This window comes from Passer domesticus, chromosome 6, assembly GCF_036417665.1.
Source record: "Passer domesticus isolate bPasDom1 chromosome 6, bPasDom1.hap1, whole genome shotgun sequence".
Classification (NCBI taxonomy): Eukaryota; Metazoa; Chordata; class Aves; order Passeriformes; family Passeridae; genus Passer; species Passer domesticus.
The window spans coordinates 34,670,500-34,684,887 of NC_087479.1; the positions used below are offsets into that span (position 1 = coordinate 34,670,500).

General features: G+C 41.5%; 2 protein-coding genes across 9 annotated transcripts in view; both read right to left on the minus strand.

Annotated features, from left to right (window-relative positions):
* Positions 1-694: 694 nt before the first annotated feature.
* MED6 (mediator complex subunit 6) lies at positions 695-12,734 on the minus strand. Its single transcript, XM_064424405.1, has 8 exons — positions 12,577-12,734; positions 7,105-7,264; positions 6,003-6,094; positions 3,725-3,807; positions 2,930-3,038; positions 2,357-2,472; positions 1,589-1,616; positions 695-1,211 (listed from the first exon to the last, which is right to left on the minus strand). Exons 1-8 carry the CDS (start codon positions 12,596-12,598, stop codon positions 1,084-1,086), a joined length of 738 nt encoding a protein of 245 aa, XP_064280475.1. The 5' UTR covers positions 12,599-12,734; the 3' UTR covers positions 695-1,083.
* The window catches only part of MAP3K9 (mitogen-activated protein kinase kinase kinase 9), a 140,781-nt gene continuing 133,497 nt past the window's right edge, over positions 7,105-14,388 (minus strand). For all 8 annotated transcript variants that reach the window (XR_010364627.1, XR_010364626.1, XR_010364625.1 and 5 more), the window contains 2 exons: positions 13,570-13,690; positions 7,105-7,264 (listed from right to left, as the gene is read on the minus strand). The gene's annotated coding sequence lies outside the window, so the exon portion shown is untranslated. The remainder of the gene's footprint in view (positions 7,265-13,569; positions 13,691-14,388) is intronic.

A 14,388-nucleotide genomic window follows, 5' to 3' on the forward strand; every position in this document is an offset into this window, starting at 1 on the left:
TTGCTAACTACAGTTTACTCCATGAAAATGGGTAACAATTGTGGAAAGAAAGCAAACCATTTCAAGGTTTACTCCATTACTGGTGAAAAAGCAAAACCAAACTAATGGTAATTTCTTTTCAACAGATGATTTCTAATTTTTCTGAGAAAAAAAAATGTTTATGTAAGCAACATGCTTAAATAAGTGTATAGGTGTCAGTGATGTTTCTCTTCCTGTGTCCCACTTCCACAAGCCTAAAAGGCACATGTCTAATGGAGCAAGGAAGTGCCAGGAGCACAGAGGAAGAGATGTGATTGATACATTTGAGTTACAGTAGAAAATTAGAAATATAAACAGCTTCCCTGAGTGTGCAGCATCAAGAGATCTTAGCCTGTTTTACATCATAAATCTCTCACCAAAACACTTACTTCTATAATAAAACTATTAGCTTAACCATTAAGTACAACCCGTGTCCAAGAATATCTAGAAACTGTGACCATTCTGACATCTAACTACATGGATTTGAGGGTCCAGTTAGCAAATCTTTTATCTTTATCCCAAGCAAACTAGAGGCACAGCAATTTGTAGTGGGTAACCTAACTTTTCCTCCTCAAAATAGAAGACAACATATTCCAATGTCCAAGCAAAAAAAAAAATATGCTGCCAGCATATATGACATATTTGCTACTAACAAAACATACATTTAAGAAAGGCATTCCAGCAGCCAGGAGTTTTATTTGCCAAGAATTCAATTTTTTTTTTTATATATAAAAGGGTTTTTTTTTTCTTTTTACATAGGAAACCTAGACACAAAGGATGCAGGAGTTTGTAAAGATTTCAGGAGGCTGCTGAACATGTCCATGTAAAAACCATTCTCAGAAGTCAGCATTCAAAATTAAGATGAAGACTGAAAACAGCTCCTTTGAGGCAACTCACATCTTGACATTAACATTTGCATGAGAGATTTCTACGGAAAAAGCTGTTATAAGGATCTCAGTCCCTGAATTATCAGTCTCAGTGGAAGAGCTTAAATATAAAGAAAAGGGAGCAAGAATCTTCTGTTTCCAGGTTCTGACTAATCCATATGTGCAATAGCTTCTCCCTTCACTGGAGTCTCATTCGTTTTTCAGGTGGTCCTTTAGCACCAGCACTCTGAGCATTCTTTACAGTCTCTTTTTCCTCTGTCTTGACAGCTTCAGGGACTGGTTCTGGTTCCTTTTTGATTTGATCCACTAAAGATGTAACATCAAAAGAAAGTTAAACCTCTGGTTTTCATTCCTAAAACACTCTTCAGAATATTTAGAAAATATTGTTAATGTCACAAGGGCAACATTAATTTCAAAGGTGTAAGAATAATAAGCAGAGAATAAATTCATACTTATATCAGTTAAAAGGTGGAAGAGATTGAAGTGATACAGTTCATGCCTTTCCTGTTTGAGGGTTGCCTATGATAACTCAAAGTCTTCACTCTTATCCATTACTTTGCACAATTAGGTAATGCCAGAATTCTAAACCACCACAGTAGCATCAGCAAGAGCTTACATGGCAACTGAAAGATACTGCATACAGAGCCTATTTTTTAAGTCTTGTAAAAATATTACAGTTTTACCTGGGACAGGCTTTTCTCCGGGCTTTTGCTGTGAGGGAAGAAAGAAAACCAAAACATCAGTTGTAATTCTCAATCCTTCTTGCCATTAATTTAGGAATTAAATGCAAGCAATGCACTCATATGTAAGAGGTGAGGGTAGCATGGGTCACTAAATACACTTTAAACAAAATCCAGTTAATATTTTATAACATCCAGTTTTTTCTCTGACAACTGAAAAACATTAAAGACAAAAATATGCAATTAGCTAGTCTTTCCCAGGACTGGCTGAGGAGCATTTTTGTGAGATGCTGTAAACAATTTCCTTTGCTCCCAAGCAGAAGACTTGGTAGAACAAATGGCTACCAAAGACAATCAGAGGTAACCACAACAACTTCACAGAATGCCAAGAACTTCCACACTAACTAATGAGTCTCTAGAACAATGGAGTAACTAAAAATACTGTGATTGCTTGATTGAGTTCACAAAGGAACTGGAAGCAGCAGCAACATCAGATAGCTGAGAGCAGACCCTCTGTGATCAGATAAGGAAGATAAGGAAGGTGTATAATAAAATTCGCTGTCATAGTTTTGCCAAGGTCTTAATGACTCCAGTAATTACAAACACAGATCCTACACTCTGATATGAGCCTTCCATGTCAAGTTCATAATCTAATCCATGTTACTATTCCAGAAATACACAAAATTCCAATTCAGTTTCACCTGTTTAAATACCTATGACTGTCTTTTAAGTTCTAAGTTACAGTAAAACTGTAGCTTTTGAGTGTCATACCTGAACAAATCTGGGCGGAAACTTTTGTCTTAGGTCTAAAAGCAAAGCATCTACTCGTTGTCTTTGGAAAATAGAGCTTGGTTCCTCTTTCTTCTTGGCTTTTGGTTTAGTTTTCTCTGCAAGTCACAGAAATATTAGAGAAAGATGTATTAAAATTTATTTTCTCTTATCAGCTCTTTGTTGTATGACAAGTTGGTATTTGTCTCTCCTCTGAACTTCACCTCCATTTTCTTACTGACATAAGGTGTGGGGTTTTTTTGTGGAAGACAGATTAATGATGATTCTTACCTCCTGAAAAACTGGTTTGGCTTCTGAAAATGCATTTTGGTCCCCAGTGGGTTGAAGAGTTGCCCACTTTGTTGACACACAGTTCATTATTTTCATCTCCCACCCGTGCCTTGATATTAATTCCCACTAGCACAGAAGGGCAAAATTCCTTTCAGCTCGTAGAGAGCCCTAACTTACCCTTCAGATACTTCATCTCACCTCTCCACCATCACTGTGCATTGCCTCAAGCTTTTCCCTATGTTCCTTTCCTCTCCCAAAGTATGCAGGAGAAACAAGCAGTCATACCTCGTTCTTCCTCATCTTTGAAATGCCACCAGTAGCCCTTGGATGGGTGATAGCGACAGTAGGACATCGCTTCTTCAAAAGCAGACTGAATTCCATGCACTGCAGTGAGCTTTCAGAACAAGGATGCAAAGCAGTGTTCAGAATTCAAGGAGCAAACACAATGCAAATTTTTGAAAATAGGTACTTTAAAATTAATATTCTATATTCATTTTTGTTCTGGAAAGGGAACTTGGAATATCCAGTTTTGGACTGAGAATGTAATTTCTTTAACAGGTTCTCACAAGGCTCTTCTGAAGTGCTTTTCTAAACTGACAGAAAAACTTGCAAAAAACCAATAGTTTACGAGAACAGAAGGAATGAAAACAAACTTGAGCATCCAATTTGATGAGAAATACCATATCAATTGAAAACATATGCCTCATTTAAAAATAAATATTACCTTAAGATTAACTTTCTAAAGCAAGCTTCACTGATTAATTACTATTACATACATATGTAAAATAATTTAAAAATTTTGATCATTCCAACTTCATGCTGTTCTTCCAATTGTGTAGGTTCGGTTATTCTGATCCTTCGTCCTTAAAAAAGTACCCTAGTTTCTGGGCAATACTGCACTCTCACAAGATCCTGCATTTTCACGTGGGGATTAACCAGTGGGGTTTGTTTTAAGTTACTGCACCCTTACTACACAAGATCTTTCCTCAGAATGGTGAAGAGATATTTAAACAGCCTGGGGGGCAACCAAAAGTAAAAATGGATATAAACCAGTACACATCAAATGCACAGAACACTTACAACTCTGGAGTTAATGACAGATCCTAAGTCAGGTGCTTGATAAATCACTCCAGCAATAATGTAGTAGTCAGCCAATGGCATAACTGTGGAAAGGAAAAGGAGAAAGATGTGAGATCAATTTAAAGCTCTGGCCAAAGACTGTCTATTTGTTGCTGAATTTCAGTCATAGCAGGAACTGAGAAATTGCAATATTTCTCTTATCACAAAATTTTCTCTTGTTAACCTTTTTCTTCAAGGTGCTTTATTTGCACCTTAGGCACAGACTGATAAGGAGAGAAAAACCAATGTCTGCTTTACAAATAGAAAAGCATGTGCTGTGAAGTCCTGTCCTACTGCAAGCAAATTATTTGCTTTACAGAACTGGGGTTTTCAGAGTACACTAGAGCTACTACTAGTCAAGTGAACTGCTCTGGAAGTAATTCTACCAGCCTTACATTACACTATAATGTAAGATACCATTGTTCTGGAGTCAGCTTTCTCTAACTTTTACAGTCCTCTCAGCTAGATTTCCCAGACCCAATGGAGTGAAGCACACACAGAGTGTGCTTTTCTAAATTAGTAACATTCTGCTAAAAAAAACTACCTTCCAAAGGCATTTGCTAAATCAGATTTGGAACCTCTACTGACCAATCAAAAATTCTTGTTCATTGGAGCTGCAGTGCAGAGGAACATTACAGTTGCCTCTGTAACTCTGCCAAACACTGTTCATTTGAGAAACCATAGCAATGCTCCCAGCTTCACATTCCTAAGGACATGACCTGTGCACACATGTGTTCCAGGTCCTCCATCTCTACTGACAAGTCACCCAGTACTTCCATTTTATGAAGCTTGGACACCTGCCTAAATTAGCAGTCCCAGACAGTATTACAGCCAGTACCCACTTCTCCTCAAGAGAAAAAGGATGCTTAGCACTTCTTTACAAATGGAGCAAGACACAGAACTGCAGTTCTACTGTCTCACAGCTCTGTACCAGGAGCTACTCTCCTAGACAGGCAACACTCCCTAATCATTAATCTAAAGATTTTTATAATATTACTTCAAACAGGCAAAAGCCTGTCTTCAAGAATTTCAAATATAAATAGATATGTTTTAAAAACACACAGAAATCATAAGACAGGCCTTCATCAGTTGTATTTGAGTATTCTACACTAGCTATGAACTCATTACATTTCACCTTTACATCCCTATTCCTATGTCTCAAATACACTAATTTTTGTACCACAATGAAATAAATGCATGGAAACATCTCAGCTAGGGAATTCTGCAACTCAATTAAGGTACCCAGCACAAACTTTACAGTCACAGCAGGAAAAAACATTACAAAAGAAGTCTCAGTTAAGTTCCACCAAACATACATCTGCCTTACAGCATAAACACACATACTGTGGCAGCTCCAACTCCAGTCTCAATCTAAAAGGTGTCAAAGCCAGAAATTAAGGGCTATATGATAATTTTATACTTGCTTTTAGAAGCTATGTTGAAAATCTCTAATAAAGAAATAAACAATGTACTAAAGAATCAATCATACATGTTTCCTCAATTTGGAACTGCAATGTAAACAGACCATTATTTGATATAAGCAAACAAGAAACATTACAAGACAAGGCAAAGCCCTGTAAAGGCCAAAATGCATATATAGAACCTAAAGCCCTAAGAAAAAGAATTTAAGAAATAAACTAGCACTAACCCTGCCTTTCTTTCCTACAAATCTTACTCTGAGAAAACCTAAATTACGTTATATGAACATGTAGTAAGCAGATAAGACAATCCAATAACTATTGAAATGTGGCTACATATTTGCTTAATCACGCATACACAAACAAATTCAAGGTTAAAAAGGAATAATGAAGCCACTTGCATGCAGATGGGGAAAAAAAAGCTAAGGTGTTTGATTTAAAAACTGGGAAGTGACACTACAGGAAGGAATGGTGCTGTTACCACAAGACTCCATCCCAGCAAGACATGGACACTCTTGCATGGCCTAACAGATAAATGGAATGAATGCTATTAGCAATTTCCTGTAGGAAAATGTAGCACAGGGCAGCACTCTCTCATTCACTGTTCCCATTTCCCCACAAGATGGCACTCCCTGCTGCTGGCACACTGCAGGGAACTGCCGCAGAAAGGATCTCCCCACCACAAAGCATCATACCCTCCCAATTAGACTGGAGATTAGGACAGAAAAGGGGAAGCAGAAATGCTTAGACACAATTTAGGAACTGATAAAACAACTGACTGATTTGGCTTCTCAACAGAGGCAAGGAGTGAGAGACTGTACCTTGTGTTGGAGATTGCCTTTGCTGCTTTCGGATAATGAAGAGAATGGGCTCTTGAGCATGGAGAAGGATGTACTCCACTCCAACCATCTGGCTGAGAAAGAAACAACCAGAGTAAGTATCTTCCTCCAAGTAAAATCTGTAGGATGTGAAGAGTGACCAAAGGGGCCAGCAATAAAGCAACAAAGTTCTGATGCTTTGAAAATTCTTCTTTATAATGTGCAGTAAATAAAGGCAAAGGATTTCATGAGTCAGCTATCAAACCCTAGGTGCACAGACAAGGGGAGTTATAACAACCTGACACAACACGAGTAGAATATATTACCAACAGATAAATAGCAAGAAAGATAACAATCTATCATCATGGAAATGTTATTTAAATACAAAGAACTGGTGTATGATGTGACCATCTGTGTGTCTGATGTAAAGACCTCTCTGCAACAACACTGAGCACAAGTGACTTTACCAATGGACTTCTAGCTCTGCTCGCAAACTCCCTATCATATTGTGGAGTCTTTAAATAGCACAACTCGCTTGTGCTCAGCATAGCAGATGGGGAACTGAAAAGAAAGTTAACTTGCACATGCAATCTCAATACACAACCATATGCGATCAGTTTATTTACAACACTCGCTACTCTTATTATCCATACTAAAAAGCCAGCTCTTAGGAGGAATTATGTACTAATTATGGCACACAGCCAGCAGTATATGGAAACACACATTATTTATGAACTCAAAGTATCCCCTAACATAAACTCTATTCACTTCAGAAGAAACATTTAACTACATTACACTACTCAGGTGCTGTTGAGCAGGAAGAATGAGAGAAGACAGCTTTTCTATGTCAGAGAAATATCTAAAGGGTGATTTACTGGAATCTCAAAAGATACACAGATTCCTTCAAGCTTAACACCTCCTTGAGATGGCATAAGAAGAAGCAGAAAACATCCAAATACAGAAAAAGCTGGGCCACTGGAAAACGATGGGACTAAAGAGCACAGAACAGAATGAGCTTTCCAGCATGCTTCCATTCAGTCACCAAAGCCTCTGAATGCAGGGACAAGGGATACTGCACATCAACCAGATGCAAATTCCAACTTACTTCAAATGGTCCAGGGTCATCCGCTGCATTTTGACGACTTCGTTGTTACATGTTCGGTCATAGAAAGGGTTACTTCGCTCTGAGAAATAGTCCAACACACTCCCATTGTTTAATATTGGAATCCAGGAGCTGTCAACCCAGGAAATTCCCAACAGGTTATCTGGGAAAATAAATCTACATTGAGTACCAAAGCAATCAAAATCACTACAATTACATCCAAGAGTAAATTGACAGCAGTTATCAATTACAGCAGAGAAAGGAGATGGAACACAAACATACCAGTTAACATGAAAGAATTTCATAGAGTTCAAATAAGAATTGATAACCTTTAACCTTCTGCAGGTCTTTTAGCAGTATACAAAAAACAAACAAACAAAACCCCCAACACAATCCAAAAATCAACAGCAAACACAAAGATGCTTTTTTTGGGCAGATGCTTCCCAGTAATCTTGAACAAGAGATTCTACTCCTGACTAAAAAATTAATCTGCCAAATTGCCTGCAGCAAATTACTTGTTCCATAATTCAGTGGATATTACAGGTATCAAACTACCGAACACTAACAATTATAAAAAGAAAAGCAAGCTTTTTAAATTAACATATTTTATAACCTACAAGTCATAATAGGCCAGTTAAATTCTTACAGATTTAGGGAAATAGGAATTAAAGTCCCTGCATTTTGTTATCACGCTGCAGTAAAATGTTCTTCAGGCACATCAAAGAAACCAGTGTCAACCAGTTCCACAGGCAACAAATTGCTAACACTGGAGATCCAGGAGGAACCTTGGAAAAAAACCCTGAAATTCACTGATTTTAAATCGCAGCAGCAGCAAACAGAATTTTCTAGACACAAAAAAGCAGGAAGAGACATGGATTGTTTAGATTAAAAAAACCCTAAGTGATGAGAAGTCATTGAAGACTGATCGAAGATCTCAAATTCCCTACTCACGGGAACCACTCCCTAAAGTTCACACATTATATACATACCCTGAACTCCCACTTACCATTCCAATGAGAATATTTTACTTCTGTGACAATTCAGCATGCTCAAGGATCATTGGATCACTGTCAAAAATATCAGCTCATACACTACCAGCAGCTTCTCTGAGGAAGAGTTATAAAGCAACACTACCTGCTTAGCAAACCAGGAAAAATTCAACAGAAATAACTACATGTAAACCATTTTTCCTAATCTCAGAATTTTTAGCCCAACTGTTTCATGCAGGGCAGGGAAAGGGAGGGAGAAGTCTAGAGGCATTCAAATTATTTCACATAGGCTATTCTCTCTCCTCACTACAGAAAAGGAAATCTCAGAAACATGGCACTAAGATCCATTATTAAGCACCCAAGTTGTGGTAATGCTGTTTATTCCAAATGCCATTCAAATCCAAAAGAGCTCTCCTTTCAAAAAATCTTAAATCTTAAGCACTTGCGTTCTTCTCATAATAAGCTCTCACATTATACTTCAAATACAAACTTTCTTTGTTTGTATGATTAACAATACCTGCATTTCTCAGAGGATTGTTAGGTGAACTTTAGAGAGAGAGATATATAGCTATCATGCTGTATATAGACTGATAAATCTATCATAAAATGGAATATCAAGTTGGACTCCAAGACTCAATTATCCACAGCTGCTTAGTGTCAGTATTTATAATTGCCTTTATAACTAGCAAGACTTTTAACTATTCTTGGAAAGAATAGTTAAAAGCAAGACTTTTAACTATTCTTGTTCTTTTAACTATTCTTGGAAAGAGGAGAGGAAGAATAAAACAAACCGTGAATAGCTGTCATACTGAAGGGTGTACTGTTTATTTTGGGTATAAGAAAGAACAGGGAAGCAGGAATGCCATCCTTTTCAAAAATAGGACATCTTGTGCAAAGCATTTCTTGTGGAATTTGCATCACAAATACAAAAGCAAAGTGCTTGTGACATTACTGCCAATCTGCCATGGCTTTCAAGACAATTTGGAAGACAAGTCAGCAATCCATGGCAAAAAAAGAAGAGTAATTCACACAATGTGCTGAACCTGGCCTTGTTGGCCAGGTAGCCCAGCACTACACTTTGACAAACCAAGAGGAACAGTAAAGTAACCTGACAGTGTTTGCCTGACCAGGTTTGGCAGGTGGAGTTACAGGGGGGCTTCAGTAAGAAGCTGCTGGAAGCTCCCCCATGTCCTGCAGAGACAAGCGCAGTGCATGATAAGGTGGCTGTCCCCCAAAGCAGAGCAGAGATCCAGCTGCAGCCCCTGGAGGACCCTCCACTGGAGCAGGTGTATCCCAAGGGGGATGTGACCCCATGGGAAGCCACGCTGGTGCAGGCTCCTGACAGGACCTCTGGTCCCTTGGACAGAGGAGCCCAAGCTGGAGCAGGTTTGCTGGCAGGACTCGTGACCCTCTGGGGGACCCATGCTGGAGCCCTCTGTTCACATCTCTCCCGATGCCGGGCGCAATACAAGCACGCCAAGCATCCCCACGAGTCACCAGGCCCTGCAGAGCTGCCAGTTGTGTTCACCCGGGCAAAGCAGCCTCAAAGCTGGCCCACAGGCTACGGCAGGTCAGAGACCATGGGCACTTGCCCATCCTGACCCTGCGCTGGGTGCCGCAAAAATCTTGGTAATTTTGGAAAAGTGAGAGATTGCCTGTGTAGGCAAGATAACCATCCTGCACAGAAGGTACTTAAAAACTGTGAGCAGGTTGGATTAAGTGCCAAATATTGATCGGCATTATAACTTCCACCAATTTCAGAGACCAAGATGATGAACAGAATTTCTTGATGACCAGTATTTTAGACCACACAAAATTTCAAAGATTTGTGGAGATAAAATATTCTAATACTCTTGGATTGGTGAAAATGCAGTTATTGTAGTTTCAGAAATATCCATTTTGAATTTAAATGATAGTCCCACAGGATGGTAGGCACATGTAAAATTATACCAACAATTCCATTTTTCAGGCCTGCAAAATTTTGGATTTTTCACTACCAGTTTTGACATGTCATGCAGAGGAATCCGGGATGGTTTTTCATAGGCAGACCCATTGATTATCCAACACTCTCCCTTAATTTCTAACCTTTCTGTTCCCCAAATTCAGGGATTACTATCAGCTTCATCCTTACCTGAGTCCCGTTAATTTTTTAAAAACTTAACCAAAGTGACTAGGCTTAAATCTGTTTTACTGGAATGTGTCAGCTTTTGGAAAATATCATATTGACTAACAACCCTAATTGGGGGAGTTATGCAGGCTATATTGAATACCTGTTTATGGTGAAGAAGAAGAGAATGGTACTAAAGAAGGTGAAAGGAGAGCAATGGGCAGGGGGCACTGGGGTCCCACCCTGTGGCCTGAATCAATGTACTCTTGCTAGGCAGGAAGGGACAATTAGATGTAAACGTTATTTCTGACTGTGAGAGGAGGGGACTGGTGGAAAATGTCAAGGCATTCCTGGCAGACCTTGTAGCTCCAGTACAACCAGAAAATGAAACAACAGACTTCATATTCAGGAACAAACAGAGGCAAGGCCCTACTTTAAAGTAAAGTTACAATACCGATTGCTGAGGCAATGGGAAAAAGGGTTTTATGGCCATTCTTAGAGCTCGTGGACTGTCCCAACTGGACATACTAAACTGACTCATGAGTTTCTATATGCCAGAATAGGCATCTATATGCCATTGTCAGGACAAGGCTTACCATGCAAACTGAATGCTCAAGTAACTTTTTTTGAGAACTGTGTATAGCTATGCATCTCACAGAAAAAGGCATGGAAAACTCAAATCTGCTTATTAATGAACCAGACCCCAAAGGAACCTGAAAAGGACCTCCTGGACATAGTACTGACTGCTGCTCAGAGTATCAATATGAATTTAATACCTGTAAAGAAGCCTTGTTCTCAGGCATATAGGCTGGTACAGGATTTAAGAGCAGTAAATCAGATACCTCAACTCTGTTGTGTGGATGGGCTTCTTAAACCAGGTGAAAAAGCCCATTTCAGAACAACAGCATTGGAGAAATTAATGGGATTGTCTCCCAGGGGAGGGATCCCACCATGGAGCAGTGAAGACTGTCAAGAGTCCTCCTGGTGAGGAGGACAGAGTGACAGTGTCAACATGTGTGAACTGATCACAACCCCATTCCCTGTTCACCTTTGCTGCTTGGGGGAAAGAAGTTAGAGAATTTCAGGGTGAAGTTAAGCCCAAGAAGAAGGGAGTGGTGGAGGTGTTTTTAAGATATGGTATTATTTCTCATTATCTTCCTCTGATCTAATTGGTAATAAATTCAATTAATTTCCCCAAATCAAGTCTGCTTTGCCCAGAACAGTAACTGATGAGTGATCTCTCCCTGCCCTGAACTCAATCCACAAGCCTTTCATTATAGCCTTTCTTACCTGTCCGGTTCAGAAAGGGGGGTGACAAAGTGGCTTTAGTGGGTACCTGGCACCACCCAGTTAATCCACTGCAGATACATTAAAAATAGAAGTATGCCTCAAAATCTACTTAATATATTGAACTATATTAAAGACTTTGAGGGAGCTTAAATTATCTGGAGTAAGACAGAAGGTTCTCACATCAGTTAATAACTTAATACAGCACTCCTTCATCAACTGTCTACCTAGTTCCTTCATGTAATCTCAAACAAGGCAGTCAGAAAAACACAGGACTACACATAATCATTAAGAATTTGAAGACAAAAAAGGAGAGAACCTCTGTGGCATTATGAAAACTAACCCTTCATGAGATTTCCTTAAATACCTGCTCTTGTTCACTCTGAGACTCCACCACACAGGCTTCTGATGTTATTCCGTTCAGACACTCTCATGGAGAAAAATAACTTCCTTTCCTTTGGCCTCTGAACCCCCACTTCTTCTCTCAAAGCTCCACCTCTTCACAACAATTTAACTTCTACTTTGTTTACAACATAAGTATTATTTAACATGTTAGTCAAATATCACTTCTTCTTCTTCTCTTTTCATTAATATCCCTGACTCCACATCCAAATGGTTTTTGTTACTTCAGCTTTCCTTCTGGCTTTCCTAACACCTGGCCTGCCTCACCACATCCACCTAAAGTGCTCTTAAGGTTACCAGCCTCACTCGCTGCTCCGGTCCCGTGCAAGTCCCACACACACGCCAGCGCTTCCCACTTTCCCCCATGCTTCAGAGCTGGAACTCTTTTTTAGCCGCTCCCTTAGGTCGCCATCTCACTGCAGCACCTCTTTATTCCCCCTGAAAAGGCAGAATCTACCAGAAGGAAGCTTGCTTTCCCCAGGCGGCCCTGAGCACACGCTCGCAGCCTGCCGCACAAGCAAGAAAGCTGCTTTTTGGGCAGCTCTTCCGCCCGCCCGTTCCAGCTTCCAAGGACCGTCACAGCACCGCACCGACTCCTCCTGCGGCCGTCCCGCGGAGGGCTCTGCCCGCGGGCAGAGCCCCGAAACCGCGGGGAGAGAGCCCCGAGCACTGCCCTCGCCCCGGGCCTACCTCGGATATCCACAGCTGCCATGGCCGCGCCGCGCACGTCCGGAGCGGGCGGGGCGGCGCGCAGGAAGCGGCCTGGGAGCGGGGAGGCGGAGCGGCGAGGGGGCCGGGCGGCCGAGGGGGCCGGGCGGCCGAGGGGGCCGGGCGGCCGAGGGGGCCGGGCGGCCGAGGGGGCCGGGCGGCCGAGGGGGCCGGGCGGCCGAGGGGGCCGGGCGGCCGAGGGGGCCGGGCGGCCGAGGGGGCCGGGCGGCCGAGGGGGCCGGGCGGCCGAGGGGGCCGGGCGGCCGAGGGGGCCGGGCGGCCGAGGGGGCCGGGCGGCCGAGGGGGCCGGGCGGCCGAGGGGGCCGGGCGGGATCCGTGTGCGGGGAGAACGCCCCTCGTCCCGACACGCCGTCGCTGGCCCGGGAAACACCTTCCTGAAGCGAAGGGTTGTGCTGCCCCAGCGTCCCACCGCAAGTAAAGTGAGCTGCTCTTCGCTTGAGTGGTGCATAACCAGAACGACGGCGCCAGTGCCGAAAATCGACACGCTCATTCGGAGCTGTTTGCTCAAAAGGGGAGATGCCAGGTTTTGCAGTCGTTCTCACCTGACCTTGGCCCGCTGGTATTTGCCGGTCACTTTCAAAGTGAAATAGATGTCGGTCACCGGTTGCTGCTCAGCATCATATCCATTCAGCTTGAGTGGCTGGGATAGCCCTAATTTAGTTAGCCATGGGGGAATAATAGATGTTTTGAGGTCACATCATCAAAATACTGTATTGTGTTTTGATGATATGACCTCCTGTCCTGAGGTATGGTCCTTGCCATTTTGGCTCTTAAGTGAAATCATCAGTCATTAGTCATTCATAGAGTGAAGAACAACACTCAGTGGATGGAGGAATGTACATAAACTGTAGATTAATAAGCTCCATAATTAGATTGACAACTACAGTTTACCAGTGTGTTGTACAGAGTGTCCAATATCCCTGTGTCATGTTAGCTGTACCTCCAGGGACTCACATGCCTGAGCCTTTGCTGCCAAGATCAGCCGTCCCCTTGCTGGCAGTAGCAGAGTCTAAGACAGCCTGGCGTTACCACCTTGCTGATGGCACGTGATCATAACTGCTCTTCCATTAGAGGCCTGTGTGAAAAAAATATAGGAAGTACTTTACTGTGTATGAAGTACTGGAAAGGGATATTATTACTGTACGAGAGCAATCAAGAAGTTAGAGCAAAAGAGAGATCATGCTGCTTATTTGCTCTCTATTCAATCCTCTCATACTAATGCATTAGGAGACAGACTGTAATTGCAAAACCACATAGTCTTTTATTCTTTTCTTCCCAGGATTCCTATCTCGTTCAATGTATTAAAGTCACTGTATCATTTGAGAATATTCTGGGCTTGTTTTCTGTGAAGAAGAGGTGCCTGCAAAACATTTGCTTTACATGTTTTGGGTGTTGAAAGCTGTGAAGGTACCAAGTGAAGGTTACAGAAAGTGACAAGGTCAGACAGAAAAATGCTGGTTTGGAAAACTGGACTCTAGTCTTGTCAGTAGTATAGTCATGCATTAGATTAATGAAGTTTTTTCAGACTCGGATTTATAGATGTGCTGAACCCTCAATACAAATAAAGTAATGCTGGTTATGCTTTGTGTGTTTTGTAATTCCCTGGACACTGAGAAGTTAAGGTCTGTAAAATCTCTCACAGTTTATTATTCAAAATAAGATTTTTCTAATCTCAGTGTCTCACAGCTGCATCTCTACAAGGGAGGTGATAACAGGCCCCTTGGCTCTGAGTGGTTCATGAAAAGAACTTTAATAATATCTGCAAAAATATGA